Source organism: Fukomys damarensis, unplaced genomic scaffold (genome assembly GCF_012274545.1).
Source record: "Fukomys damarensis isolate Sample0158 unplaced genomic scaffold, DMR_v1.0_HiC HiC_scaffold_30, whole genome shotgun sequence".
Classification (NCBI taxonomy): domain Eukaryota; kingdom Metazoa; phylum Chordata; class Mammalia; order Rodentia; family Bathyergidae; genus Fukomys; species Fukomys damarensis.
In genome coordinates this window covers 10,805,759-10,831,127 of record NW_022900942.1, presented here as the reverse complement: position 1 = coordinate 10,831,127, position 25,369 = coordinate 10,805,759, and the positions used below count along the sequence as shown (strand labels likewise).

Sequence of the window (25,369 nt, the reverse complement as noted above, 5' to 3'; positions counted from 1 at the left end):
CCAGGATTAAACTCAGGACCTTGTACTTGCAAGGCAGGCAGCAGAACCACTGAGCTAAATCCCTGGCCCCAAAACCCTACTTTTTTTATGAGGGCTTGACAGCCTGCTTTACACTCCCATATCCCTGAAGCTCCCTACTGTGTCACGTCTACTTTTTATTTTGTGGGCCCTGTCTAGCAGAAGTGATTCATGTAAAGTTGATCTTTTCCAAATTTTGTTGAAGATTATTTCCATGCACAACTGACTGTATATCCATATGGACCCTGGACAGTACTTGCTCAATATAACCATGTTTCTTATGAGAGTTCCTAAGTTTTGATCATAAGGGGTGGTTTAAATTTCTAACAAGTCTCAGTCACGATTCCCCATATAGAATATCTTCAGGCTGGTGAGGGGAACATCTTCTTTATGGCGCTTGTCTCTTGTCACCCTGTGCACAGTTTTGTTCTCGTTTCCTTACATGTTCATCATGGTGGGATGAAACACCTGTGCAGGTAGAAATGATTAATGTCCATAGTTGATATCACGTGCTAATGATCACATATGTCTGCCAGTCTGAGAGCACCATCCAGCTCCTTATAAACAGTTTTTTACTGTTTACAGGCAAAGTAGTATTGCCTGTTTGATAAGGCCTTTGAATTCTCTAAGAAACTAATAATAATAATAATAATAGTAATAATAATTTTAAGTAGTTCTAAGTTTACACCCTCCTAGAAGTGGACTCATATGTATGGTCTTCTACATAGCCATAGCTACTTTATACTCATGACTACATCATTTGGACTTTTTACCCTATTTTAAATATGCACATACTGTAGATACTTGCTGGGGGGATTCTAAGTATGGTATGTGTAGCTGCTGAGACAAAGTAGTGCAAAACTTTTACTTCCTGACCCTTCATATGCTCTTATGGTCAACCACACCCACTGTGTCAGGTGTATAATTAATGTCCCATGCAATTTTAGACATGCACACAAGTGCCAAGTAGAATAAGAACCCATCAGGCCTGAGTTGGTATTTGCTCAGGTTTTCTATTGTGCTTTTTAAGGATTTCCCTCTCACTCTTGCTCTACAAAACCCAGGCAAGGCAACATAGTTCAGTGTGAAGGCCCTGTGTTCAGTACCCAGTACTAGAGGGAAAAAAAAAAAAAAAAAAAAGGTCAGGTATGTGGAAGGAAAACCACTGATACTCACTTGCCATGTTGCATAAACCTCAGGCTCCAAGTGCTGGCATTTACTCAGCATTTGAATTTGTAAGTTAGTTTTATTCATTCTGCTCATTTCAAAACAAGGGTTCAAGCCTCATAATTTGTCTTTCATATGAGTACTTAAAGTCAATTTAAACTTTATTACCCAAGGTATATACTTTCTCTAGGGCCCAAGCCACAGATATTTTACAGTTTTAAATTGTGGAGTTTAGTGTAAATGTTTAGGGAAATGCTCAAAGTAAAAATTGCAATATCCACTGGTTAAAAGAAAATGTTAGGTTTTTTGCCTTGACCATGGCAGCATCCACCCTGTTTTGGCTGTGCCTCTGCCTGGCATTGTGCTCATGTGTGGCACTGTCAGAAGGACCACCATGGGCTTTTCCTGAGACCAAGCATGACACCAAGTTGCTCTCTGAGTCTCCTGGTTAGACATCAGGAGGGTCCCAGGCCCATTATTTGTTTATTCTCACAGACTCTGCTTCATTCCTTCACTTGGTGCCCTGTCCTGGAAGTCACTATAGAGTGCAGTGCCAATACCCCCACACCATGCCAGCACTTCGATGGCATTGCTGGCCATATTCTGGCCAGTACTGGCCTCTGGCACCATCTCTAATGTCTTTTCTTTACAGACTCAAGGGTTTGTACCTGTGAGGAGGTCATCCTGGCTAAGCTGTCAACCACAAGACATTTAGGGTCCCCTCACACAACCAGCTCAGGAGGAAACAGCAGCCATGTGTCCAGAACGTATGATTCATTTTAAGATGTAGAGAACAAATCCGCATTGCTTTAAGTGTACACAAGCAGCTGCTGTCATTTGGCTACGAGCAGATGTTAAACCTCCAAAAGCTTTGTGGATAATTAAAATACTAACAGTTAGTGTTTTACCCCAGCTGTAGGTTCTGTTTACTGTAAATTTGATTTTAATGGTGCCTCTGTGCTGTTATTGAGAAGCGGTTTGCTTTTTACCTTCATACAAAAGTGTCTGCAATGAAGACAAATGTCTGTTTGCTCTCATTTCCTAGGGAAAGATGAAGATGCTATAATATAAAGGAAATATGAACATGACTACAAAAGTGAATATGATCTTTTCGTAGGGTTTGCCAGGAAAACAAAAATCAAACAAGATGAATCTGCCTCGTTAGCCCATTGAAGTCCACCTTGTCAGAGGTGTGCCCTCCAGTGACATTGGCTGGGCTTCTTATTTGCATAATTTTAAGGTGTGTATAATGTGTACACTTTTTGAAAAATAGGCCTTGTCTCCCAGTGTTGTATTATCTATATTGGGTGTTTTTAGACTGTCAGAGGACATTTAAGAAAAGGTCGTTGGGCTTAATTTCCTGATTCCATAATGTAGAAAAGAATGTCTGTACTAGTTTGTTAAGTCTTTAAGTCAAACAGTGGCAGCCTTACAGTCAGCAGATGGGCACAGTTTAGCTAGTAGAGTTTGCAAGTCTTCAAGAAGATATGTCTTCTTGAACAAGATATGTCATTGTCTGACATTGCCCAGCTCATTTCCAAGACTCTAGGTTCCCCTGTGAAAAAGTGGGAAGAGTGCTCCTATTGTCACTGTTGTTAGGCTGTTGTCACTAGCACAGGCACAGTAACTTGCATGGGAACAGGTGAGCCTTGGTCCCTGAGAGCACATGCTCCCAGGGAGTCTGCATTGGAAGGAGAAGCACGGACATCCAAGAGAACCCCAAACCCCAACCCCAGTAAGCACAGTTGACCCTGGTGCCAAAACACATACCACACCCTGTGCTGATACCTTCATAGACTCACCCTGTTACTCCTACCTTGGTTTGGTCCAAACACCTAGGACTTAAGACATTTGAGACATTTGCTGGTAAGCTAACTAGCTGTTTTTAAGAAGTACTCTGCATTGGTAAATGACAAGAACAGAGCACTTCATAGTCTAACTTGAAAGAGCTATTTTATCACCTCTTTGAAATTTGATGTCACCATTTCTGTTACATCAGTCAAATGTCCAAAGTTTTATTGGTGCATAATGACTTTTGATGTAGCATTTAGGCTTCTGCACAGCAGAGAAACAGTTAACCACTTCCCTTCCTCACCCCGCAAAGCCTGTCAAGATAACCTTAAAGGACACTCCTTACCTCACTGAGTGAGATTTGTGTGCATAACTCCCATTACTGTTAGATCTTCATGCATGAAAATGATAATATATACCTAAGGGTCTGATATAATACAAAATTTCTTAGGGTTTGTGACTTTAAAGGTAAAATATTGTCTTTTATTCTTTGTCACTCTTCAGTGCCCATGGAAGTACCTAAGCCCATAGAGACTATTCTTAGTAAAGTTGGAAACCTGAATGATTATATATCTCCAACTTGACACAAAATGTATTCCTCATTTTTTCTGGATATCTTAGAATTCTTTTCAGGGGATTTATAGACTATTTCCTGTTGTTGCCACTGTTAAGGGCAGTGGCAGGGTCCTGGTAACAACCAGAGCTTTCAAAAAGAATTCTAAGAGATCCAGAAAAAATAAGGAATAAAGTTTGTCTTAACTGGAAGCTGGGTATGGTGACACACACACTTGTAATACCAGCTCTCTAGAAGACTGAGGCAATAGGATCACAAGTTTGAGCCTAACTTAGGCAACTTAGCAACTCAGAGAGATCCTGTCCCAAAATAAAAAAGGGTTGGGAATGTAGCTCACTATAAAGACCCTGGGTGTAACCCCAAGTAACATAAACACACAGAAAAATTGTATTTGAACTTACATGAAAGAGTTTCTCAGAAATGGTGTCAACTCAAGTTCATTTTTCACAGAATAATATTTTTCTCATCTCTTCATGTGAAACAGTAGCCTCCCATTGAAATTGAGGGCCTGGCAATGGCTTTCACTCTAATGCTTCAACCTACAGCTTTGTATTTGCATATGTGGTTTAAGCAAATATTTACCAAAATGATCATTATGATGTATTTAACACGTGCTCAGGTCAGCTCAGGCCAGTTTAGATTTACCTTAGGTTTAAAATACCCAAGACTGTGCTTAGAAATAAAGCTCATTGCTATAGCTAGCATATTTAATAAGCATGTCAGAGGCTAAAAATAAGTCGTAATTTTGTATCTCAAATAACCTACTTATTTCTATGTAAATTTTAGTAACACTGTCCAGAATGTGTTTCTAACACTCAAAGTAGAGAGGCATGAGGTATGGATCAACCTGTGTTCCCAAAGGAGAAGTTGTCATTTAGTTGTTGGGATAGAAAGACAAGAGGTTACTTTGACCCCGTCATGGTTATTACACCAGATTAATGTTGCTTCTTTGATCCCAGACAAGTCCCTAGATGACTTGGTAGTTTTTGTTCCATGCCACTATGTGGCATGGGCAGTGTCTACAAGGCAGAGAAGGCCCCATGATGTGGACTGTGTCAGCTCAGAAAGCACGTTTCTTCTGAGCCAGATGGGACGGGGGCATCATGATGCAAGGAGTTGTTACCATCTATAAAATGAATAAATTTAAGAGCAATTATCAGCATCGATTTGACTGGCTAAACTATTGGTGACTGCTATTGTAAGAATAATGTATTCTCTGCTTTGAAATTTCTAAAAGGTTATATTTCATTGAATTTTAATTTGTCATTTTTCCTGCTTTCACTTGAGAAACTTATAAGCTTTTGTGACATTAAAATATGGCTTTAATTTATTAGCATAATCTGTTAATATTGTTTCATTTTAAGAGATATTAAGCATGATTTCTTAACATTCTTATTAAAATTACATCTTAAAATTGAAGCCTAGAAAAGTTATGTGTGGTTTAAGAATCACAATGTCATGTGTGTCCCAAATTTTTATATGAAAAGTAATGTTCTTTGGGTTGCCTCATATTCAAGGTGCTTTAATTATGACAATGAACCAACCCAGCATTTTCAAACTCAGTGGCCTTACCAAAGCATCAAATCTGTACTACACAGAGCATTTAAGATGTGACCTAGCGATGTATAAACATTTATACTGGTTCATGAGAGTCTTAGAAACATAAAATAAATGCTGGCTCATAGCAACAAAGCGGTTTACATAGGATATTAGCACAGGCTCTTTCAGGCATCAGGCATTTCACCCCATGACATATCTTTTTAATGCCATCTTTATCTGCTACGCGATGCATGAAATCTACTTTCGGTTTTAGAACTGCCAGCAACCTTTGACCCCTTTAGTGGAGACACAATGTGACCTTTCTGTTGTCATCAGCTTTCATTCTCCTGAAAATTCTATGAATTTTTATTACAAGTGTTTTTTAAACCAAGCTGAGTCTTCCACAAATTACTTGCCACAGATGAGATGAAGTTGTTGAAGTGGTGTTAGATAAGTTTTACAGCCAGCATGCGTGCTGCCAAGGAGCCCAAGCTTGTGTCCTACAATGTCATACACCAGTAACTGCTGAGCCTACTATTGGATAAATACATCATTTTATGGAACATTGATTGTTCTATAAACCCAATGGAGTATTATGCTCTATGATCAAACCATTTAGATTGTGTGTAGAGCACAGAAAATGCCATATTCAGGATGGTACTAAAAGTGCCATTTGTGTATTTTATGGATGTCATTACAAGGGAAACTTCTCTCTGTAGGCCCTGTTTACTGCAAAATTTTTTAGTCTGTAAAGACATTTTTCATTCACAACGTATGCCTTCAAGAGAGGGGGCCCTTGTTTTATTTGTTTCATTCGAGTTTACTGCACAAATTCTGTACATTTTAATTAAATGTAAGCTTAACAAAAGCATAAGGTATTTATTCTGTGGGAAAAAATGATGACAGTAAGGAAAGAATAGCATACCACAAAAGGAGAAAGTCAGGTGCTCAGCCCTCTCTCGGCTTCCCAGAAGCACAGCAGGGTGGAGCAGGGCATAGCACATATTTGGGGAGCACCACTCACCACATCTTGTTGCCCCTCCTGCAGGGTGGAGTTGTGTTTTCCACTTTTGGGACTGTTCACTAACAGAAGTGGCCACAGCTTCATCGTGGCATTCTGGAAAAGCAAATTAATTCTAAATCATTTCTCTGAAAATAGATCCTCAAACACCTCAACAAACCTTTTTATTTCAACTGAGTGGTAAATGTTCAGTGCATTTAGCAATGAGAAGGGAGTATAATATCTTTGTACTATGGAAGCAAATGAGCAATAAGCCAGGATTTCATAAACAGGCATAAAGCTACATTTAACTTCATTTGCACCTTCTGTATAAGACAATGTACTGCCCCATTAGAAACAGATCTAAAGAGGACTGAATTTAGGCATACTATTTGATTAGCCGCTATTATCATATTGAAATCTGACAGTGTCTTTTAAAAGCATGAAGTACAGCACAAATATTATGTTGGGTATCCATGGTCTAATAAAGATCTGTGCACTTTTGGAGCTATAACTGTGACTAAGCCAGTAAGGATAAAACCTGTACAATAGTTCTGTTTTCTGCGTGCCGTATCTGTTTTACTATTTGCATTGGTGAACTTTACAGTTCATGTTTACTAGAAAGAGCCCAAAAATTGAAGCTGATGTGCTCAGTAAATTCTTGGTCATAGCACAGTTGGAATTTAAAGTTACAGTGGAGATTCACATTCGTTTAAATGACACTTGAACTTCTACATAGCTCTACATTAATTCATTATGGTTGAAATGGAAGAATCTTCAGTGGGTGAATCTTTTTCAATCTGATTGAGGCTGTTACATTTTATAGATGCTATTTTTCAAAGCAGTACTGACAGCACTCGAAGTTATTAAATTGCTGAATCAAAAGATGGACCTGCACTCACATTTATGAACTGATGGACTAGCTGGGCCTGTGCTGCCGGAGGTTAAGACATTGGTGTTGTTAAGCTTCATCACAGCCCCTCCTGACAGCAGTATTTACCCATGTAGTTTACTTTAATGGTCTGGAAGTGGCTTAACCCACCTCTGGATTCAAATAAATTCAGTAAGTATTTCAGAATAGCATAATTATCAGTGCTGCAAGAGATTCAAAGGATCATTCTACACTCAAGAGATTTTCCATCCAGTTGCCAAATGAAGCACACAATTGCTTAGACTTCAGCACATAATTTCTTTAGGAGATGGCCTAAGAATAGGATGTTTGCTCTTTTTTCCCCCCAACGGTGTCATTTCTCCTGATTTTAATGTAATGACAATGTCCTTTTCTGAGATTAGTGATTTGAAGACTACCTTCTTTTTGTGTCCTTATTTCTTTTCCCCCCTCCCTGCCCAATTTCTGAACTAAACTAAGAATGACTTAAAATTAGAGAATGGAGAGAAAACAACTAAGTTCAGAGTTTAACGAAGGCAAGTGGAATATTGCATCCTAGGAAGAAAAGTAAAGCCTGAGGGAAAGATTGCACACATACCAAAGGAAGAATTCATCAAGCACAGTAAGCAAAGAGCTAGAGGTGCTAGTGGATAGCAGATTGACCAGAGATTGGCCACACCAGTCCTCTCCCAAAATTGGGGGCATAAATGAAGTAGCAATGTGGAATTTCATTAATGTCAGCCCTTCATTTTGCTTATAGACTAACCCCCATTCTGACCTTTTGGAGAAAAGAAAATTTAGGGAGGATTAAAGTTGAGCACATAATATGTGATCAGGTAAAAACATATAGGCAGTAATTGAAGCCTTTCTTTCCAGGATCCAAATGCTTTAATGTCACACGTATCTTCCAAACTATGGGGCCAGACACGGGTCTAGGAAAAGTCAATGAAAGGCTGTTTCTCCTATGTAAATTGAGATGAGGGGGAAGGAGGCAAGGAAGGAGCTCTGAATTTATGGCAGGTTCCCAGGCAGAGCTATTCAAAGGCTCACTCTCAGGACTTCCAAACTCTTCAGGTAAGATCCAAGGGAATTAGTACTGCAGTTTGCCCACCTGTGCCTCTTCAATAAGCAATTGGTTTAGCACATCAACCTGCTGGGAGGCTGGTTTAGTGGTACGCAGTTAATCTCCATCATTGCTAGGGGCATACCTGAGAAAGAACAAGGAAGCTAGGCATTCCTTTAACTGACTCATGGACATTCTGGACCCTTCTTCAGGAAGGTTAGTTGTTGTTAAAATATGACAGACGCAGCTCCGCTGCTCAGACAGACACCTGCTCCTTGTGGAGTTTGTGCTTGTTAAATGAGCATGCAAGGGAGTGGATTTGGGAAATGGATCTAGATCCCTCACTTTTTTCTTGACCTAAACTTTCATGATTCTGTAGCTTTTCTATTGTTCATATTATAGAGAGTTCTCCAGGAAAGAATAAATGTTAATACATAACAGTTAATACCTTTGAATCCAGGACCACTGTCCTGCACATTGGGCATGAGCCTGGGCATGTCCTCTTGATCTGTATGTTTAGCAGTTTCTCCCATCCCAGTGAGATGTTGTACCTGCTGGAAGACAGGTCTCACTGGCTGGGGAAAGAAATGCTTTCTTGGAGAACAACACTATTGTGTTAAGCAAAAGTATTGTCTTTAAGGGATGCCAATAATACATAATTTTTTAACAATTTTAATTTTTTCTTTCCTTTGGTAATGATAAAAATGCACTGTTAAAAAACTGATCCATATTCAAGAGACTAAGTGGGAAATCCCAAAAATTCAGTTGCTACTGATATATAGAATTTTGAATAGATTGTTTAAGGATCGTTCTTATTTGTGGGGGGGAGGAAATGATAAAAAGAAAACTGACAGAAAAGTTAGGATTAAAAGAAAAAAAAAGGAGCTCTGATTTAAGACTCAGTTTCTTTTTTATGAAAAATTAATCTTACAATTCCCAGTCATATCTTTCCCTGTCGGGTTACAGAGCAGTTCAGATAACATTCGGATAACATTTTGTAGGTGTGCAGGTATGTCCCTACTGTTGGCCTCCCGGCCTGCATGCCTCTCTGGCCTCCCTCCCTTCAACCCTGTGCTGCTGCCAGGTCTTCTTCCTCTAATGTACATAACAGCTGTAGTCCTGGCCCAGATCTACACAGAAGGCTTAGAGCTTCCACTTTGGGGGCCCCCTTTGTGGGGATGGGCAGCTACCCCCAACTTTTGGTGTCCAATTTATGAACCATAAATTGGTATGACTGGTGGACAGTCAGGTGGGGGCCTGCACTGCCCTTTCCTGCCTTGCTGGCCCCAGGCCATGGCACTCCCCTGCTCCCCTCTCCCTTCTGCCTTTGTACCTCTTCCCCTTCCTTTCCTTAATTCACAGAGCAGCTTAACCATCAACCCTAATTCCCTCTGCCCATGTCCCAAGAGTCTTATTGTGGAATTTTCTAAACAGTAACAATGTTTTCACTAAAGGGAATTTGGGGCTGACACAGAAGATCATAAATTTTGCACCTTTCCTCTGTTGTAGTTGCAGTTTTTATGCTTAGAAACATTCCACAGTTTTCTTTTCTTCACAGCCCATAGCCAGATTACCTCAGTACAGGGTGTGTGAAGCCTCGAGCAGCCTGGCCTGAGATAATTATTTAATCTCCTAAAACCTAAACTTTTAAGTGGTCACTAGCCACTGCAGAAGACACCCAAGGCCACAGACCTCCTTGCTTCTGCATCCCTCTGGGGAGGGTGGCTCCCTCCTACCAGCCCTCTGTGCATGACTCAAGCCATTCAGGATTAAATGTTCTTTCTTTGATCTTTCACTGAATACACTGTTCCACAGCCTGAGTGTATGGCCTCTCTGTGATTACCCTGTCACCTTCCCTAGAATCCTGACCACTGAGCAGACATGACCTTGCTGAGCATGTGCTCCACACCAGGTACCCAGGACTGCACATGGACGGGGACAAGCTGGATGTATCTATGTGTGCCCAGCCCACAGGGACTTGCTGCGGTCACACCAGGCCTGTTTTTTCACCTAGGTTCAGTGTCTGACACATAGTAGACACTGAATAAATATTTGCAAGATTAAACTCTTATAACTGTGTTTATTGACACCAGGTTTTTAAAATTCAATCTGCAAAGCTTTCATTCTTTTTGTTGACTAAACAAATATACACTATATGTAATCTGCAGACATTAAGAAGAAGATCTTCCTTTGAGTTAGAGAATCCTACTGCTGGCTGTTTTCTAAGCTGTACTTACCACCCGCTGCTGTGAGTACTGTTAGAGATGATGATGACTGGGGGAGCTGACCACCCTCCTCCCCCAGGAACTAGAAAGGCAAACAATCTTGCTAAGTGTTCTGTTTGGACAGTTAACCCAGGAGTCTGGAAAAATGCATCTCAAATATACAATTATTTGCACTCTCAAACCTGTAACACACCTGTAAGTGCCCACATGAATGTGTAGCCCCATGATGCTTCTGGTCTGTGGAACTCATAATGTGTTTGCATAGTAAGTCACAGTGTTTCTAGTGAGGTATCTGCAGAACTGTTTTGCTTTTAAGCCTGAAAGTCTTTCTAGACTCTAACTGTTCACTATCTCTCATAGGCATTGTGTCCAAGTCCTATGAGTGCCGTCTGAAGGGACAAGGAGCCACCTTTGTGGAAACGGACAGTCCATTCACTGCAGCTGCACTTGCAGAAGAGTCTCCAGTCAAAGAGAAGTCCCTTAGGAACAGCAAGAGGCAGGCTGAGCCCCCCGAGCAGGTCCAGCAGGTCATCATCATCCAGGGATATGATGGGGAGTTTGCCCTTGATGCCTCCGTGGAGGAAACAGCTGCAGCCACATTGCAGACACTGGCAATGGCCGGCCAGGTGTCCAGGGTGGTGCATATCACAGAAGATGGACAGGTCATCACCACAAGTCAAAATGGGTCACACGTGGGCAGTGTAGTGCCTGGACCTGTTCTCCCTGAGCAGCTGACAGAGGGAGCCACCCAGGTTGTTGTTGTTGGCAGCTCAGTGGAAGGTCATACTATGGATGAGTCCCTTGATCCAGGTGGCTCTGTGATACAGCAGGTGACGAAACAGGAGGTTTTAAGTCTCTCAGAGGGTGGAGTTCCTCCACCTGATGCCTCTTCAGCCTTAGATGCATTGCTTTGTGCTGTCACTGAGTTAGGGGAGGCAGAAGGTAGGGCTGGGCATGAGGAAAAGGGCAGGCCTGACCACAAAGATGTGCTGATCCAGCTGCCCAGTCAGGAAGCATTGCACACAAGTCCCAACCATGAAGCCCCAGAAATCCAGATGTTCCAAGACACTCAGGAGAGCCCATCCGCTGTGGAGGTGCTCACCCAGGTTGTCCGGCCCTCAGCCATCATTGCCTCTCAGGAGCGGGCTCAGGTGGCCTTCAAGAAGATGGTCCAAGAAGTCCTCCAGTTTGCTGTATGTGACAGTGCCACAACTGGCCAACTCATCAAAGATGGCGTCACCCAAGTCATCTTGAATGAGGAGGGCACTGTCCACATGGTAGCTGGGGAGACCTCCCAGTTTATCATGCAGGAAGCTGAGACCCACAGCCTGCGGGTGCCAGCTGAGCACATGGACATCGTAGAATCTGAGGGAGAAATCTCACAGATCATTGTGACTGAGGAACTGGTCCAAGCCATGGTCCGGGAGTCCAGCAGCAACTTCCCAGAGGGTGCAACTCACTACATTGTGACAGAATTACCCCCAGGGGTGCAGGATGAGGCAGGTATGTACTCCCACACTGTGATAGAGACCACCAACTCTCAGGAGATCCTGCAGGCTGGGGCTGCACTCAGCTCTGAGGCTATGGTACCAAATGGCACTGAACAGTTGACAAGCATGGTCATTTATACCCAGGAAGGCACCCCTGCAGCGACAGTGATTCAGAGCCAAAGAGAAAGTAGTGAGCTCCTAGAAGCATGAAGCACAACCACAATGCTGGGCATAATATGGCAGGTGTGCCAAGATCCCTCTCAAGCTGGCAAAGTGTTCCCTGAGCTTTGTTTGTAAACCTTCAAAACAGTGATCACATTATTTCAGAGAGTGCTGCTCATGCCCTTCTGGTGGGGTAACATCAACCACCAAAAAGACACATGGAAAGCCCAGAGCTAGGCTGGCCAAGAAAGATTTAGGGCCCTCTCAGAAGAGCTGAGGCAGGGAGGCCAGCCCTGTGCCATGGAGCCTGTCACTGGGCCCTTTGGTCCAAAAAGCTAATGGCTTTCTGCCTGTTCCACCATTGCACTGAGGAGAAACAATTCTCCCTGGCTTTATCCTACAAATGTTGTCCCTTTTCAGTCATCAAAAGATGGTACCCCTTGGTGGAAAGTAGGTAAGAAATGTCTCCTATGGCCTTAGCCTCTCAGCTCCAGCTGCCTAGCATGCAGCTCTATCATCATTTGCTTACGTTTTTTGGTCACAAATCGCAGCTACTGGGATTGCATCCTGAAGTAGGCCATCCCATTCTTTTTTAAAAACTTTATAGGAGAAAGGCATTGCCAGACCAAAGGAAGCCTGTTAGTTTGTTTCATGTATGAGTTTCCTCTTTTCAAATATTTTAGGTGTCCCCTTTTCTCTGGTCGCATACTACATAAAAATAATCTTCTTACTCCTTGAGTAAGCCTTGAAGTTTGTATTCAGTTAAATTATTCCTTGATTAAAACAACTGATGCTTTTAATTTTTATTTAGTTTCATACCCTAAATCTATACATGAAATGTACACTCTGGAAAATATTGTTTATATCAATATTTTGCTTTTTATAATAAATGTTCATATTGATATCATTTTTGCAGATTTATTTGTAATTATATCAGTATGCGAAAGCTGACATTGATTGTTAACAAATAGAAGCTGCAACCCTGTAGCCCTCGCCCTGACCAGCATTGTGTTTAGTTGTGGGTTCACTCAACAGTTGAATGCAAGTTTATGTTTCAGTAATTTGTTTCTTGATACTCTTGGTCTTATTTCTTTTCCAAAATTGTAAAATAATCTCCTCCCTCAAAGGCAAAAGTTGTTTTTGTTCTGTTTGTTTTCTCTGAAATAAAATTAAAGCATTAAAACCTAATGACTGTGTTCTTCTCTGAGTGGCTAGCTAGCCAGTGTGCATCAGCGAGAACTCACAAGAGCCACACCTGCCTGGGTGGTTGCACCCTCTCTCCTCTACTGTCTTTCAGATGGTGTCTCCAGCAGCCTGATACTGTTTTATTCATGTTTGGCAAATGGGCCAGTCACATTCTGGCAACAATAACATACTCTTATCTTGGTTAGAACCTAGAAAATATGGAGAGCAGACTTTAGAGGAAAAGAAGCTAGTCATATATTGGTGTCAGTAGAGCACCCTTTAATATCTCTTCCTGAGGGGTGCTTGCCCACTGTGCCTGGGGCCATGGATTTAATCTCCAGCATGGGAGAGAGGATTCCCTCCCTGAGGCAACAGAAACAGTGAACTGGACTTTTGCTCAGTTCCTGGCTTCCTCTCTTTTCTTTGAGTTCATCCCATTCCCTATCCACAGCCACCCCTCCAAAATTATAAGAAGGAAAACTTCAGATTTGACACTGAGATTCATAATTAGCTGAGTGTGACTAGCTCATGTTTCCTAAAAATGGCAGGGCTATTCAGCCCTTCTTAAACAGTCTTCTGCAAACAGTGACAGGATCAACTCTCGTTTGTTATCAGGATAGAGGTGACCTTTACAAAGTGATGGCCCTCTCCAAGCTTCTCATACATGTTTTAAAAAGCGGGGGGAGTGCTTTTCAGTGGAAATATTTCTTGATCATTTCTCCCGTTAGCAGCCGCCCGGCGGCTGCGATGCTAATTCCTAACTGTGCTTAGTCCTGTATGGCTAACCTTTCCGCTGCAGGCCAGGGTGTTGACACTGACATGCTGCAGTTTACCGTTTGTGATTTATTTAGGATAAATATGTCTCAGGTGGCATTTAATCCTTCATAAAACCAGTGTAGCCTGCAGTGTCAAACCAGCAATCATGTTGTATGCACAATGAAAAGAGCAGGCCTTTGCATAAGAAAATATCGTATAGAAGGTGTTTCTAGGCACAGGACTGTGATGGCTGCACCAAGCTATTGTATCCTGTAATTACCTATAGAGCTAGGTTAATGTTACCTCTCTTTTCTCTCTCATTACACAACTATTGGAATGTAAGGGAGTTTAAGAAGCACATACACAAATGTGTGCTTCAGAATAATGAGGCATGGCAGAATTTTCAAGCAAGGGACATTCGTTGCAGCATGGGTTGTCTATAAAGACAATGTAGGAAGCTTATAGCTTTCCTTGAAGTTGCTAAAGAATACAGCAGAGCTTTATAGAAGTAAAAAGAAAAGCCAATGAAATATTTACTTGGGAGACTGTAATCCAAAAAGATCATTTATATTAAGCTATGGCCAATTAAATGATCAAGCCCCAGGACATCTAGTATACAAGGAAGAAAGATTTTTTCCAAGTCAGCATACAGAAATGGTTTGCATTTCAACTTCCATGGTTAAAAGTTGAGCACTTCTTGCTACTTGTGATGGACTTGCAAAGTGAGGTAGCCATTTCTGGATGAAGCAAATATTATTCACAAGGTAAGGTCATTTTGGTGCAGTGCTGTGACTCAAACAGTCATCTTTCTGGGAGGCCTTAGTCCCCTGAGGAGTTACAGTGGAGGGAGTAAGGGTGCTTACTAACTTTTCCCACCACAAAGCAAAATCACCACCCCTTGCAGAGAACATTTCTTTTGTTACTTGATTTGCTTTGAAGAACTGTGTAAATGTGCTGATTTGTCAGGGTGGCACTAGAACTCTGTCATTTATCAGCTCACTTCAGAAATGTGGGCTCACAAAGTGTCAAAAATCAGACCTGGACAGTACTTAAAACTGTAAAAAATTTTATTCAGGACAATTTCAATAGGACAAAAACAGGCCTCAGAATAGAATCAGGCTCAATTTTGAAGACAGAACAAATGGGGCATTATAGCCAAAGATGAAGCTGGGATAGGCACTGTTAGATGGAAGACAGTAATAGTAAGAAGAAGTATCAGGAGTGTTTCTGACCAAGCCAACCTAATAGAATTCTTGCTGAAAGCAGGCCAAGGTGGTCAGACCTCACCTGGAAGAAGACAGAAAATGGAATCTAATTATATTTCCAGGGTGATCGGATATCAGGGCTAAAGGTTTAGCTAAACTGACTTTGCTAAAGGAGATTTATAAGGAAGTACCCAAATGGGCCTAAGAGAGATAGTGCAGACTAAAGTATAGTCAACCAAAGAAACTGCAGAGTCCTAGAAGGTGGAAGTGAAAGAGCCTCAGTGGTCTTTGCTCCGTCACCTCCTAGCCAAGACTCCATTGAGGCTCAAGCACCTCTAGTCCACCACTCGTGCTATGAGGTGCAAGGGCCCTGCTCCCAATAAGCCCAACATCCAGGAGATTCTAGGGCCACACGACAGTGTCAACAGCGTCTGTACTTCCCAGTTCTCTCACACTTTTCATTTTCTTAAGCATAAAAATGAAGTCATGGTTTAAGCAGAGGATTAAAGAGCCAGCTTAGAATTCTAACCTAAAGTTGGTTCTAGAAAGAGAATTGGGGAACAAGAAAGGCCATTCGTTTAGCAACTGAAAAAAAGAGCTGCAAGTTGTCACTTTTTTTTACTATTTAATATTAGCCCATAATTTAAGAGTGCACACAGCTCACTTAAGCAGCCTCCTTCCTCCTGTTCCATCAGTTGGAGAATACAATTCGTTTTCTGCTCCTCTAGGGTGATATCATTTTACATGAAGAAAAAAGTTAGCTCTGGTGGCAGTTATATGTTTCGGAAGCACCTTCTAATCAGGGATTGGTGATTCATTATTAGCTTCAGCGGGCGATCCATCTGACATGTAAGGGGAAAAAATTAGCAGCTGTCACTGCATGATGAGTTAATTTCCTGATGGGCCTGACACTGAAAAGCCATTTGGAGACATGGCAGTGGCTGACGAAAAAACCTGGCACTGCTTTATAATTGGAGATAAAGAAAGGCCGGGGGAAGGCCCATGGTTCTGCTCCTTGTAGGGGCTGTCTGTGTCTGTCCCAGGTTTCAGCACAAGGCCATGCTCCCCATGTATGTTGACCTGGCCAGGAGGTTGACCCTCCTTGCTGCTGACCCTCTGGGGAGGGATAGCTCGCTGCTTCATCTGCCCCTGCCCCATGAAATCCAAGACTGACATGAGACCCAATAGTGACATGGTGCCTGATATTCTCACAGAAAAGGTGGAGTGTGAGGTTCTCCTGTGGACCGTCCCCTTGGCAATTTTCATAGTTGGAGCTCAGGATTTCAGTTGTGGAATAATGTTTCACCCCCATAAAAAATAACCACTTGAAATATTATGGAAATTCAAGATGGGGAGGTGAAAGTGATGATCATTGAGAGTAGGTGGAAGAGGCAGGTCAGAGAGACATGAGACCTAACTAACCTGCTCTTCCCCAGGTGTCCATATCCAGCCCAACAAGGGAAAATGGGATGCCTTTTAATGTCTTGAAGATGGAAATTAGACCAGAATATAAAACCAACTTTAAGTACTGCTAGGCTGGGCTTGCATGGTGTGCACTGGCAAGCAGCTATGTACCCAAGATTTACATGTACAATTCTAAAATCAGGACCAGTGTCTGCCTCTGAAACCTGGTGTTTACCAGTTGTGAAAACAAAGGAACTGTGCTCATTGCAACACTGGGGGCAGATCACTTCATTGATGTTCTCTTTCTTAGGTTCTGGGTCTGTAAAATCCAGGAGGTGGAGACCTCTTTTTTCCAAAGTTCCTTGAGCCCTAACCCAGGGAAGGATTCTAGTTCTCATCCCTACGCTGAAAGCAAAAGTATAAGCAGGAGACAGAAGGCCAGAATGGCATGTGCCAGCACATGATCACAAAGGCCATTACCAGAGTTAAGTAAATCCATCCTAAATCTCTCAGACAAAGGACCATTTACTTTCTCCAAGGCCCTGCATTTGCAATGCCTTTTAATAAATTCTTTTAAAATGACCTAATTTCAACATGGCTTTCAACATCACAAAAAGACAATTTATAACCTGGATAAACATGAACACATGGACCAATCCCCTATGTCAGTGCCATTCTCAGCTCATTCCAATTTCTCATGTTATTCCTCAAATAATTTTTTAAGTAAAGGAATAAAATACAACACAAAACAGGCTTGATTTTTAATTTGTAAATTAGGTTCAAGGTTGGGATGAGCTATTTGAAGGCTTCTGTGAGACCCCTGTGCCACAGCCAGCACTGTACAGAGAATATGGCCTTGGTGTCCAAGGAATGGGCTTTCTGGGCAGGGTGACTTTTGTCCAGACCACAACTGCTCCCTGTGGCCACCACAGGACTTCAGAGTAGTGTCATGTTCCAGGAAAAAGGCCATGGCTGGCTCAGCACTCCTACCTTCCTGCACCCCTGCATGGCTTTGGAAGATAGGTTAACATCAGAGTTACAATTATACGGCCCTTTAGAGACATCTAACTCATAACTAAAAATGAGTCACTTTTGCTAGAAGATTCCCAGTGCTTAAAAAGCCTTTGGAATATCTAATAGGGTATGGGCTCCATATGCAATACAAGCACAGGTACTACACATACCCTCCCTTTTGGCGGCATTTCTAAGACAGCTACAGTTGAAAGTCCTCACCAGGCTATGTCCCTTCCTTACCCTTGTATTTGACAAAGTCCAGGGAGCTTAGTTCCTTGCAGGCAGACCCTGTGCTTTTGCCTTTACACCTTCAGCCTCTATCCCACTTGGCACTGCAGGTTCTCCCTGAGCTATCTGGAGGGAATAGATAAGTACGCTGAGTTACCCTTTTCTCTTTCTTTTTTTAGTTTATTGGTACTTTTTAGGTATACAGTACAGTTACATTTATCACTGGGATCTTGTACGTTTACATAGCAGATCTTGGTTCTTATTTTTTCCAAAACCCCTGCTCACCCTTCATGCCCTCCACCCTTCCCTATTTACAAAGATTTTGTTTCCATTTTTTCCTTTTCTCGTATTTTTTCTTTTCCCTTATTTCCCTTCCCCTACCCTTCCCACTTCCCCTACACCTTTAACCCTTTTCTTCCTATTTCACATCAGTTATACAATTTGAGTCTTATTTACACTTTTAGTTACTCACACCACAGAAACTATTTGGCATTTACATATGTAAGTCCTCTTTGTTTCACTTAAGAGTATGGCTTCAATATGCATCCATTTTCCTGTAAATGACTCTATTTTCTCATTCTTTATGGCTGAGTAGTATTCCATTTTATAGAAAAACCACATCTTCTTTATCCATTCTCCAGTTGATGGGCAATTGGATTCTTTCCAAGTTGAAGCTATTACAAACTGTGCCGCTATAAACATGGGTGAGCATATATCACTGTGGTATCATTCTTTTAATTGTTTGGAAAAGATACCCAGCAGAGGGATGGCTGGGTCAAATGGAATCTCTAATCCTAGTTCTTTGAGGTATCTCCATATTGATTTCCATAGTGGTTGCACCAGTCTGCACTCCCACCAACAATGGAGAAGGGTTCCTTTCTCCCCAAAACTGTACCAGCATTTGTTATTTGTTGATTTCTTGATAGCAGACATTCTTTCTATGGTGAAGTGGACTCAGTGTTCTTTTCATCTGCATCTCTTGAATAACCAGTGATGTGGAACATTTTTTCATTTATTTACTTGCTATTTTTACTTCTTTGTCTGAGAAATGTCAGTTCATTTCAGATGCCCATATTTGAATTGGGTCCTTATTTGCGGGGGCTGATTGTTTTGAGTTCTTTGTATATTCTAGATAATAGTCCTTTGTCTGAGGAGGAGCTGGTAAGAAATTTTTCCCACATTGTAGGTTGTCTCTTAGTTCTGCTGATGGTTTCTTTTGCAGTTCAGAAGCTTTCTAATAAGATGAGATCCCATTTGTTGATTCTTTCTGCTAGTTCCCGTGCTACTGAGAATTTGTTCATAAAGTCTTTTCCTATGCCAGTGTCTTCAAGAGTTCTGCCTAACTTATCTTCCAGCAAGTTTAGTGTTTCTGTTTTAATATTTAGATCTTTAATCCTCTTGGATTTTAGTCTAGTACATGGTGAAAGTAAGGGTCTAGTTTTAATCTTTGGCAGACTGAGACCCAGTTTTTCCAACACCATTTATTAAAGAGGCTATCTTTCCTCCAGTGGGGACAGTCAGCTCCTTTGTCAAAGATGAGGTAGCTGAGTATATATGGAGTTGTTTTTGTGTCTTCCAATCTCTTCCACTGATCCTCAGGCCTGTTTCTTCACCAGTACCATGCTGTTTTTATCACAGTGGCTTTGTAGTATAGTTCCAAGTTGAGGATTGTGATGCCCCTACCTTGTCTTTGTTGCCTAGAATGATTTTTTTCTCTTATAGGTCTCTTCTGGTTCAAGATGAATTTTTGGATTATTTTCTCCAGTTCTGTGAAATATACTGTTGGAATTTCAATCAGGATTGCATTGAATCTGGATAGCAGTTTTGGTAGTATGGCCATTTTCACTGTGTTGATTCTACCCAGGAGCAAGGGATATCTTTCCATTTTCTTATATCCTCTTCAATCTCTCTTTTTCAGAATGCTGTTGTTTTCAGTGTAGAGGTGTCTTGCTTCCTTAATTAGTTTGATTCCTAGATACTTCATTTTTTAGATGCTATTGTGAAAGGATTGTTTCCCTAGTTTCTCACTCAGTGAGTCTGTCATTTGTGTACAAGAAGGCTAGTGATTTTTGAATGTTGACCTTGTATCCAGCTACTCTGCTGAAAGTTTCAATTAAGTGTAGAAGTCTTTTGGCAGAGTTTTTTGGGTCTTCTATGTAGAGTATTATATCATCAGCAAATAATGACAGTTTAAATTCTTCCTTTCCTATCTTTATTGTTTTTATTTCTTTCTCTTGTCTCATTGCTGTGACTAATTTTTCTAGAACTGTATTGAACAGGAGTGGTGATAGTGGACATCCTTCTCTTGTTCCTGATTTTAGCTTGAAGATGTTCAGTTTTGGGCTATTTAATATAATGTTGGCTGTTGGTTTTTCATAGATAGCTTTTATCAAGTTGAGATAAAGACCACCTATTCCAATATTCTGCAGGGTTTTTATCATGAGTGGGTGTTCAATTTTGTTGAATGCTTTTTGTGCATCTATTGAGATGATCAAAGGGTTTTTGTCCTTTACTCTGTTAATATAGTGTATTACATTTATATATGTTGAATGATCCTTGTATTCCTGGGATAAATACAACTTGGTTAGGGTGTGTGATCTTCTCGATGACCCTCTGTATTCTGTTTGCCAGTATCTTATTGAGGATTTTTGCATCTATGTTCATTAGAGAGATTGGCCTATAGTATTCTTTTGTGGTTGGGTCTTTCCCTGGTTTTGGAATCAAAGTAGCACTTGCTTCCAGGAAAGAATTTGGAAGTATTGCTCCCCTTTCAATTTCATTGAAAAGTTTAAAGAGTAGTGGCAATAGTTCTACTCTAAATGTCTTGTAGAATTCATCAGTGAAGCCATCAGGACCTGAGCTTTTCTTAGTTGGTAAATTTTTAATTACATTTTCAATTTCACTGATTGTAATTGGGGTGTTTAGAATTTTGTTATCTTCTTTTTTCAAGTTGGGTAATTCATAAGTATCTAGAAATCTGTCCATTTCTCCTGTGTTTTCCATTTTATTATAGTATAGGTTCTCAAAGTAGGTATTAATGATCCTCTGGATTTCTGGTGGACCTGTTGTGACTTCACCTTTTTCATTCCTAATTGCATGTGTCTGAGCCTTTTCTTTCCTTTTTTTGTCAAGGTTGGCTAAGGGTTTATCAATTTTATTTATTCTTTCAAAAAACCAACTCTTCAATTTGTTGATTTTTTTTTTGTATTATTCTCTTAGTCTCCATTGCACTGATTTCTGCATTGATCTTTATAATTTCTCCCCTTGTGTGAGCTTTGGGATTTCTTGCTCTTCTTTTTCTAGAATCTTAAGATTCATCATTAGGTTGTTTATTTGAGCTCACTCTGTTTTCCTAGTGTGGGCATTAACTGCTATGAATTTTCCACATAGAACTGCTTTCATTGTGTTACATAGATTCCTGTATGTTGTATTGGAATTATCATTTATTTGTAAAAACTGACTAATTTCTTCTTTAATTTCCTCTGTGACCCATTGATTGTTCAGGAAAGTGTTGTTCAATTTCCATGAGTTTGTGAAGTTCTTGCAGTTTCTTGGGCTATTGATCTCCAGCTTAATTGCACTACTGTCTGATAATATACATGGGATAATGAATAGGAATTGATAATTGAATTCCTTTGCATTTATTTAAATATGTTCTATGAGGTAGTACATGGTCTATTTTGGATAATGACCCATGTGCAGCTGAAAATAATGTATATTCTGATTTTGTGGGGTGGGACACTCTGTAGATGTCTGTTAAGTCCATTTGTTCAAAAGCTTGGTTGAGTTCTAGCATTTCATTTTTGACTTTTTGTCTAGATGATCTATGTATGACAGTTGGGTATTTAGGTTCTCCACTACAATTGTATTAGTGCTTAGTTTTTCATGTCCCTTAATATTTGTTTGTATAGTAGGGGGCATTAATATTTGGTGCATGTACACTTGTGATTGTCATCTTTTACTCTTGGATTGTTATTTTTACAAGTGACCTTCTTTGTCTCTCTTAATTAGTTTTTGTTTGAAATTTACTTTGTCTGTAAATAAGATAACTACCCCTGCTTTATTCTGGGATCCTGGCGTATGGAGAACTGCTTTCCATCCTTCTACTTTCAGTCTATGAATTTATTTTTGAACTAGGTGTATTTCTTGTATACAGAATATTGTTGGATTTTGCTTTTAATACATTCTGCCAGTCAATTTCTTTTCATTGGTGAATTGAGGCCATTAACATTGATGGTTATAACTGGTATGTATTGATTTATAATTGTCACGTTATTGTCCTGTTCTTGAGTCTTTTTAATTTTTATCTCTCTCCCTTTAATTGATTTGCTCTGTTGGGCCTCATGGTGTTGTAACCTTCATTGTATTTTTCTAGGATATTGTTTAAAAGTGTTTGGAGTGCTGGTTTGGTATTCATGAAGTTTCTCAGGTGTTCTTTGCCATGGAAGTATTTTATTTCCCCATCAATTTTGAAAGATAGCTTTGGAGGATACATCAGCCTAGGTGGGAGGTTGTTTTCTTTTAGGTTTTGAAATACCTCACTCCATGCTCTCCTTGACCTGAGGGGTTTTTGTTGAAAAGTCTGCTATGATTCTTAAGGGCTTTCCTTTGCATTTGATTTTTTTCTTTTCTCTAACTGCTTGCAGTATTTTGTTCTTCTGTTGGATTTCCAGGATCTTGACTATTATATATCTAGGTGTAGATTTTTTTTTTATTATGGCTAGTTGGAATCCTGTGTGCCTAATTGTCTGTATGTCAAATTCTTCCCCTCTGTTTGGGAAGTTTTCTGTCATTAATTCTGTGAACAGTTTTTTTTTAAATGTCATTTGTACTTTCTCCTGCAACTTCATGGATTCCTATCAGTCTTATATTATTCTTCTTTGCATTATCTAGGAATTGTTGGATTGATTTCTCATTACCCCTTACTGTTTTTAAGAGATCTCTCTTCTCATGGTCACTGACTGCAATCCTATCTTCTATATCTGAAATTCTATCTTCACATTTGTTCATTCTGCTGTGAATGCTATCTACAGAAAGTTCCTAGATACCTGGCTGAATCTGATTCATGGATTCCATTTCTGTCCTATTTTGGGCATTCATGGTTTCCATTTCTTTCCTATGTTGGTATTCATGGCCTCTATCATGGCCTTGAACTCATCTATTTTTTTGTCTGTTTCTGTTCTAGAGTCTCTAATCATCTTTCATTGTGCTCAACATCTCTGTAATTATCTGGGAAATTATTCCTGTTTTGAATTTTTCTAGAGCCTGATTGATTTGTTATGTTACTTCCTATGCTATGAGTTCAGGGTGTCCTAGTGGTTGATTGTCAGACTTTTCTACCTCATTTCCCCTAGAGTTTGCTGTTGGTTAGCTGTAAGTTTGTATTTGTGCCTTGCTTAAGTGTTTTCTCATTTTTATTTGTGTTGTTGGTACTGTCCTTGGTTTAATTCCTGGGTTAGTACGTCGATCTTCCTGATATATCTACTCTTTGTGTTTTAAGTCTCTAATGACTTAGAGACACTCATTTTCATAATATCAGGAAGGACAACTGATTAAATCAATCACAACAATTTAGCCCAGTTGATACAGTCAGCAACACAATAGCATCAAGCACAGCTTAGAAATTGACAATTTGTGGTGGTTATTAATCTATCACCTTTAACCATGTGAATTAAATCAAAATAAAGGACCAGCCAAAATATGTTTATAGTGAATAAACTCTTGAATATAGCAACTTTACCCTTCAGGATGGGGTTTTAGAAGGAGTTGAGGGGAGAGGAATTGATAGGTAGAAGGATAGGAGAAGGTTTCAAGTGAAGCCAGAGGACACAGGACAGTTATGCAAACTCTAGGAAACTGTTGAAGACAAGAGGGAAAGACAGAGTGTAAGAACAAAGACAAGAATAGAACAATTTAACAGAAATAAGGAAGCTATAAATTGTACTCACTTTCCTTTGAAACTAATGACAATAGAGAAGGAAAAAGAGAGAAGAAAAGAAAAAGAAAGAAGAAATCCCAATTAGGGCAGGATCAGGAACAAAAGGGAGATGAAGAACAATGTGGGGGAGCAAAAGATTAAGTGGGAAAGAGAAAAAAGAATTTGAAAAGTGGGAAAAATTTTTTTAAATAAAAATTTAAAATAAGAGGAAAAGAAAGAAAAAATTTGAAGGGTCTCCTTCAGGGTATATTGTTGTGTTAGCTTTTTATTGCTGTAGCAAAATACCACAGAATAACTACTGAAATGAGCAAAGGTTTTCTTTGTTTCAGTTTCAGAGATTTCAGTCCATAGGCAATTAGCTCCATTGTTTTCAGACTGCTGCAAGGTAGAAACACCATGGGGGAAGGGCATTGCAGAATACAGCTGTTCACCTCATGGCAGCCAGGGAAAACAGAAAGGGTGAGAGAGAAGGGCCAGAGAAGCAATATACTCTTCAAGGATGTGACACAAGTGGCCTACTTCTTCTAACAAGGCTCCACCTCTTAAAGTCTAAAACATCTCCCAATATCCATAAAGTTATAAACTCATTAATAGATTAATCCATTAATGAGCTTAGAGTCCTAAGGATACAGTCACTTCCCAAAAACTGTTCCTACTGCATTAGGAACCAAGCCTTCCACAAAGAGCCTGTGGGGGACTTTGCAGATCTAAATCATAACTCTGCATTCTCAATTCTTCATCTATTATTCTGTTTTACTTATTTGCCATTCTTTCTGTTGTGTTTTTTTTCTCCCCCCAGCCCTAACTTTCTCAACTAAGTCAGACTTTGGCAGAAATTGAATCAAATGAATTTATTATGAACATTCTATCTTTTGGTCAAACTGGTTCAATCACATTCCCTCCACTTATTACCAACATTTTCCAGAACATTCCTTGATGGGGAGGATCCTGAGACCATACCTCATGACAAGCACTACATCCAGTTTACAGACTATCCTGTCAAGCACAGTAAGGTCACTTCTAGCTTACCAGGAGTAGCTGACAGAAGAGGATTTTCTCCACATCTGTAATTATCATAATCTTGAGGGAAGCACCAAAGTTCGTTTCTGTGACAGCAGGATAAATATGTTATGTTCCTATTAAAATTTTTATTTGCTTATGTCCTGATTTCTTTGTAGCCCTGAGATCTTGGGCCAAGCCTATTTATTCCACACACTATTACTTCTTTGACATGCTATGAAAAGAAACCTGGTATTTTGGGTTGTCTTGAATGATTGTGACTCTCTTTTCTGGGTAAAGATCTTTAACTCTGGGCAGGAAATGACAAAAGGGAGCCAAACAAGCAAGAACATGGGCTTAAAGGCTTGCTCAGAAGCCCACCAGCATCTCACAACTATCCCACCATGAAGCTGCTCTGCCAGAGACTAGACAGAAGCTTAAAATGGGGAGGGAAACAGTCTGTGTGGCACCAAATGCCCACCTTTCACATCTACATACCTCTGAACTGACACAGTATCAGTGGAATCTGGGATCTAATGAACATCATACATCTTTGTGGAGAAAGTCTTGGGGGAGGAAGAGGGGAGGAATTCTCTAGAAGGATAAAGAATTTGTTGCAGAGGTAAGCCACAAGGACCATTCATGGAGTGGAACTTCATCACTTCCCAAGTCTGAGGTAGAAGGTTCACAGTACTGCATCTATGATGGAGCAGGATATTGGC

At 40.4% G+C, this 25,369-nt stretch overlaps 1 protein-coding gene across 1 annotated transcript in view; it reads left to right on the top strand.

Moving 5' to 3' along the window:
* The window catches only part of Znf407 (zinc finger protein 407), a 466,360-nt gene extending 453,319 nt beyond the window's left edge, over positions 1-13,041 (top strand). Inside the window, exon 9 of the mRNA XM_010610665.3 lies at positions 10,627-13,041. Within this exon, the coding sequence (XP_010608967.1) occupies positions 10,627-11,966 (1,340 nt within the window). The 3' untranslated portion in view covers positions 11,967-13,041. The remainder of the gene's footprint in view (positions 1-10,626) is intronic.
* Positions 13,042-25,369: the final 12,328 nt, after the last annotated feature.